At 40.4% G+C, this 6634-nt stretch overlaps 1 protein-coding gene across 3 annotated transcripts; it reads right to left on the minus strand.

Annotated features, from left to right (window-relative positions):
* Positions 1-2275: 2275 nt before the first annotated feature.
* LOC104277589 (calcitonin gene-related peptide) lies at positions 2276-5875 on the minus strand. 3 transcript variants are annotated; one of them, XM_009874266.1, is made up of 3 exons: positions 5784-5869; positions 5336-5467; positions 2276-2435 (listed from the first exon to the last, which is right to left on the minus strand). In XM_009874266.1, exons 1-3 carry the CDS (start codon positions 5867-5869, stop codon positions 2276-2278), a joined length of 378 nt encoding a protein of 125 aa, XP_009872568.1. The 3 variants fall into 3 exon arrangements, with proteins under 3 accessions (XP_009872568.1, XP_009872567.1, XP_009872566.1); XM_009874265.1 differs by having other exon boundaries at positions 2276-2438; XM_009874264.1 differs by lacking the exon at positions 2276-2435 and adding an exon at positions 3929-4484 and having other exon boundaries at positions 5784-5875.
* Positions 5876-6634: the final 759 nt, after the last annotated feature.

Below are 6634 nucleotides of genomic sequence, written 5' to 3' on the forward strand. Positions count from 1 at the left end.
TGTCATATAATTATGTAAAGCAGCCTCAGGTGTCTCTCATTAGACAATGGCTGTAAGTGGAAAAAATAAACTCCCTGAACACCTACGACTTTAAAGCCAGAAGGGCCCATGAACATTGCCTGGCTTCTTATCAGATATGAATCATTAAATTACACATATATATGTACTGTTTAGGCATTTTATCTCGGAGAAGATTAAGCTGTCGAGGGCTGCAGTAGGGAAAACATGAGACAGCCTGTCACCTGTAGCCAGAGGACCTGCAGTGACAGGGAAAGGTGTTATTGAGGTAGCCGGGTGATCTCGGTGTATAAGCCTCTGTTTTGTGCAAAGGAAAATAGGGGAAAATAGCCGAAGCTTGATGAAAAATTCTTCCAGGCTCCAAAACTGGGAGTCGAGTCTAACCCAAACACAGGCCAGTGGTTCACCAGGAGGGTACAGCACACCCCATTGTGGGCAATCTCAGGTACTTCAGAGGAAAAGGGAAAAAGCACTAGACCATCTCTGGGCAACAGATTTGCAAGCCAAGTCTGAACATCCCTCCTTTGCCCATTTAGACACTATAACTTTTCCCTCTAAAGCAGTTTGTATCTTCTACAAGGTTTGCTTTGTACAGTAACTTACCAGGGCTGAAATGTTCCCCAAGGAGTAAAACCATAGCCACGGCTGAGTATGTCATAGAAGCGCTGTCACTGGACGGCCTTCGTGGCTACGTCTACATCTCGGTGACCAGCTTCTCTCTTTGCTCTTACACCTGCAGCAGAGACAGACAGAAATATCATGAGAGCCCTAACCTCTGCTTTGCACAGCGAGGTGATCTTCATCCAAACTGCTGAAGCAGAGTTTAGTGTCCAGCTGTGGAGCACAAAACAAACCTAAAAAAGTATCTGACTCAGCTACTAAACTGAAACAGCAGCAGCTTTGAGAAGGAAGTTGGCAGCACCACGTAAGAGGTCTGTGGATTGCTTCCAGCTACCCTCTTCTCCACTCATTCTAATTATTTATCCCTGATCCCTAAATAGACTCTGTTTCAGGTTTACTTTAAAATAAACTACATTTCCATAGCTCCTTTTCCAATTCCCTTTTTTCAACCTTAGTCAAAAATCTACAAAGCATGTTAGACCATTTCATCTGAACTACATCCTGTATAAAAACATTTAGTCTTAACCCACCCATGAAGAAGTTTTTCTCTATGGTCTTAGTAAATGTAACTGTGGCTTTTTAATTTTTCTAGCATAAGCCTCACTAAGCTGTGTCTTTTTGAGTTACTGCGTTATGAATACATATGAAGTAGTTATACTTTGCTCTGAACCTTTTACTCAGATCCTAGTATTTATAGTTAATAAGGCTGTAGCAGATCAATGGGTCCTCTGATCTGCAATGATGCTGGGTTAGTGCCAAATGTTTCTGTAAGTGTGTTCAAATGAAAAATCAGTTTCTCAATGCAAGTGTATCTAAAATACTTTTTTTAATTTTGTGTAAATTCACAAATGATACAATACTGAAGTGCTTGGTTTGGGTTTAGTTTGTTTTTTTTTTTTAAACATACTGTACAATCATGTTAGTTAAGTGTTTTACATCAAGGCACAGCACACCATATAATACACATATGCCTTGCCAGGCAGCAGTTCAGTGTAATCCCCGAGTTTTGGCACTAGTGCCAGGATAAGTAGCATAGATCACAATATAAGCTGGAAGATAAATAAATAATAGATGCTGTCAACATTTTATTTGAAATAGAGTTGCATATAAAAAGAATATACAATAATTTAACTTCAATAATTAGATTCTCTCATACTATACATAACAGAAGTATTTCCATTTATATTAAATAAAACATTTTCAATATTAGGATGCAAAATTAATCTTCTTTTTGTCTGTCTTGATTGATGGAGAAGTGTTGCTTCCATTAGAAATTAAAGTCGAACTTTCAATTTCATGGCAATCTGAAAGAAACAAATCCAGAGTTATGGATATGTTGATAACTAAATGATACTGGTCATATAAGCAAATCATTCCAGCTAAACTGTTGCATGTAGTTAGTGCACAGCAAAGCTAGTTATCTAAGCAGAACACCTACAAAAGCTCCTCACAGTCCAAACATGCTATTGTTATACTTGTAACACTTTTTTTTTTATACTGTTACTTGCTCTGCTTTCTCAGAAATTATCCCCATCCAGTAAAACTACAATTCTGATAATGCCACAGGCTGCCTGCACTGCAAATTCATTTTCTTTATTGCAAAGCATTTACCATATTCACATTATCATTCAGGCTTTTATATTTGAACACTTCTTCTTCGCCTGCCGAAAGCCTTGGATCCCACGTTGGTTGGTACGAAGTTGTTCTTGCCCACTCCTCCTGACCTGCTCAGGAAGTCTGCCAGGCGATGGGTCACACACGTGGCTGTGTTGCACGCCCTCTTCTGTGCTGTTACACTGCTTTTCAAAAGGAAAATGAAGAATTAGGTCCTGACTTATCTACTCTGCATGCAATGAAACATGAGTAAACAATGCTATACCTAGGAAAAATTTTTCCTGTAAAAGAAAAAGCAGGTTTGCTGTGCAGCAAGCATTTACAACTTCTGCATGCACAGCTTACATGCTCTAGAAGACCAGTCGATATGTTTTTCTAAGTGTCAATCTCGGTTTACAAAAGGTGGCTGAGCTCTTCCTTTCTTGAAGAATTGGACTGAAAGCTTAGCCAAGTCAGATTTTCAGTGACACCTGAGCCATTACCTGCCTTGAGCAAGTCGTTAGGCTGAGGAGGTCCAGGTGCAGAGCATTTAACCAATTCACACTGCCTCCAAAAGCTCAGTGCTGTGTTTTGTTTGCAGTGCTGCTGAAAGACACTACCAGACACCGATACTGAACTTCTCTCTTCAGCACCTGTGCTTCCTAATGCCCAGAAAACCCATGAAACCCTGGCACTGCTGACAACAGGAGCTTTGTCAGTGGCTCTGGTTGGGCTGCCCTGCACAGCAGCTGCCCAGTTGCTTTCGGAGCTGAACCACACAAGCACACTGCTTCCATGGATTCAGTGGAATGGGGGAACCCCCCTGTCCTGGAGTTAGACCTCTGTCTACTGCTGCACTTCACCCTGGGAGTAGTTCACAGATTTCAACAAGATCAGTTCTGGGCTCAAAATTCAACCTACATCTAGTAAACTTTATGCCTTGAAGTCCCCATTTAGCAATATTCACACAGCCTTCACTTGAGTTTTCTACTAAAGCAATGTACAATCTCTCTCACAGTAGGAAGGATAGTAAACTTGCTAAATGGGGACTTCAAGGCATAAATATTCACACAGCCTTCACTTGAGTTTTCTACTAAAGCAATGTACAATCTCTCTCACAGTAGGAAGGATTCTTCTCAGAGAAGCATTGAGACAGTTTATTAATGTTACCAACAAATACAATTTGTAACATCAATGTCAATTTTTTTGGAGCAGGCCTCCAGCTGCAAGACAGATGCAGTACTGCAACAGAAGAACTGGTTTTGTCTCTTAATTTACAATTCACTTGCATTATATTGTCTTGAATTAATACAAATATTTTAAAGATATCAGAGTTTTAAATATACTAGGTATAAAGGTCTATTGTAAAATAAGAGGGGAAAAACGAAAAGAACACAAAATTCTTACCTGGAAGTGCTCAGTACTCAGTTTTAAACAGTTTGTTTGAGAAAATCTGTACAAGCCTTTCCCCAATTCCTTTGCTTCTGAGGATCCTTACTAACAGGATTGCATGCATGCCTGATTACACCAGTACCTACGAATTTATGCATCTAATTTCAATGTCTAAGTTCTCTTCCAACTTTTTCTAGAATTACTGGCATTGCCTCTCTTGAAGATTAAGGCAACTTGTAAAATTTTACTAGACTTACCTAGAAATCTCACATTCTGAAAGAAGTTATTAAACCAAGCAGATCTAATCCTTATAGAAAAATAGGTTTATTGAACAAGTGTATGGGAAAGCACAAAAGAGTCTACTCGTACATTTAGCAGCCAGCAATGAAAAGCCTTGTTTAGAATTATTTTTTTTAATCAAGGTCTAAGAAAATCATCTGAAGTGTCAAGGCAGTGCTGTTCATTTTTATTTATTTCTTTTTACCCCTAGCTTGTATGTTACGCTGTTACGTTCTCTGTCTTCCTAACATTAGGTCCATCTCAAACATTCTCTGTCAAAAACAGAATCAAAATAACATAGCAAAGTTAGCAATCAATGTTAGATCCACATGCATCAGGTTAAAAAAAAAAAAAAGGGGGAGAGAGGGAAAAATAAGCAGGTCTACATGTTTCCTAGCGGTTCCCCATAGTTTGCATAACGTTCGTGTTCCAGGTCACTCAGCACATTTCGTTTCTTGCCAGGAGTTCCAGCCCCGACGTCAGTGCGAGGGTAAGTTTGCAATTTGTGCAATTCTTGAGACAGTTTGCCCAGCACACAAGTACTCAGACTGGCACAGCGTTTGGAAATAGGTCTATCCAGGCTGCAAGGGTGGAAAAAAAAAAACAAACCAAAAACAAACGTGCCCAAAGGAAGAGTACTCACAAACATGCATGTTCATGCATTTCTTCCCTAGCTAAGTATCTACAGTCAGAAAAACTTAAAACCAATTAAAAAAAAAAAAGCAAACAAATAAAACAAAACCCTCCATATCACACTCCATGCAGGAAAGTTCATACAAATGCAGTCAGAAGGAAAACACTATTTTTTTCAATGAATTTAACTTTGTTGAAAAACAAGTTCATGAGCCTTTTGGATGCTCACAGTCAGAGGCCAGGAAGTTCTACTTCCCCTCTATTCAGCATGCTGTTCGGTCTCTCATACAACACCACCATGCTCTGCAATACAAACCCTGTTAGGGTAACCAAATGCTCTTGCATGCCTTTCATTTACGAGGCAGAGTGGCTCTGCGTGCATTAGAAGGAACACGTCCCCTCTGCCAGCAACTTTCCATGCCTTGCAACAGCATGCACTTTCATGACAGAGAATCCAAGAGTGACTGAATGGCCCTTAACACTCCCACTAGGAAGACATACCTTTTGTTGCCATATTTTAACATAACCCCCTCATTCAAGCTCAAATCGCCCTCCACTCTCAGTTGTAAAAGACAGACAGAAGCAGGTTAACTAGGTGGAATCCATTCTCACAACACCAATGTTAGGATGTCTCTGTAGTATCATTCTCTCCCAGTGAGGTGACCACAGTTAGTTATAACGCCAAGAAAATAAAATCTTGACCCTACAGAGGGTCTGCTCAGATGACTTTTGCTAAATATCAGACACACACTCCATTCCCCCCATTGCCCTTCTCCTGCCCCAGGACTGCAGTCCTTACCTGTTCCCCTCGGAGGCTTGCTCCAGCTCTTCTGCTGTCATCTGTATGAATTCTTTCACCAGTGCATTTAATAACCTCCGAGCTTCGTAATCACTGAGTGTCACTCGATCTGTTATGGACTCCAAGCCAGGTCTAAGCAGAGGCAAGCAAAACAGGATGAATAGAACCCAGACTGCTGCAGAAAACCACACACAGGAGAGGGGTTTGTCATGCATCACAGTGTGTCATTGACAGCATCTTTCACTGGGGTGAATATGTAAACTATTCTCACACACAGCATTAGGCATTTCATACATTAAATTAAAAAAAGCCACATCCTCAAAAATAGCATTAAAAGAAACCAGCTTTCTCCTTTACTGTGATCTATTTCTCTTCCAGATTCCTGAAGAATAGCAAGTATTTTCATACCATTCAGATACAGCACTCAGCCACAGGACCAGCTTCTTACCTGACTGGGGCTGCCTGGAAGCTGTCCATCTGGCACACAACCAAGGCATAAACAGCAAGGAAAGATGAAATCTTCAGCATAACCATGATTTCCTCTCTACAACAAAGAGGTACATCAAGCAATGGCTGTTTTCCAACTCTCTCAATCCTGTGAGTTCTACTATAAAGGTCATAGCTTCCTAGCCACAAGTAGCAAAAATACTAAGACCCTTTTTTCTTTAATATTACTCTGCCATTTCTTTTGATTATTGCCATTATGTTTTGGTTTTCTCAGAATTTTAAAGATCAAACTTATCAGAGGGTAAAAATGCAGCTTTTCAAAGCTACAGCTCTACACAGCTATCTGCACTGAACTTAATGCAGACTTACCCTCAAACCAGTGGAAAACACATTTCTCTATCTACTGCACACGATGTCACAGTCAGCATGTCTGACATGAACAAGCCCAGTTATGGGGTATGAGTCCCAAGGAAAAGAAAGAGTGTTTAATATTTTTAAGCACGAAGTGACACTGTTAATGCTTTACCTGAAACGGCTTGCATCTTGACAGTCAGCACACTAATAACCACACCAGATTACACAAGATTAAGGGGTTAAATTTCAGTAACTATTACTACTCTGAAACCAGAGAAAGGATCGGTTAAAATCTAATCATACGAACAAAACCGGTAAAAAAAACCCCCAAAAACAAACAAACAAACGCAAGCAATTAGAACTGACGATATCTGCTCTGAGAGACACCTTTTTTCCTCCCAGCATCTGTGTCTTAGACTCAAACGAGCACATCACCAACCACCGCAGCAGCTTCCTTTCTGCCAGCTCCCGGTTCTCGGTGCGGCTCACCGCAACGAC

Source organism: Apaloderma vittatum, unplaced genomic scaffold (genome assembly GCF_000703405.1).
Source record: "Apaloderma vittatum isolate BGI_N311 unplaced genomic scaffold, ASM70340v1 scaffold7958, whole genome shotgun sequence".
Taxonomy (NCBI): Eukaryota; Metazoa; Chordata; class Aves; order Trogoniformes; family Trogonidae; genus Apaloderma; species Apaloderma vittatum.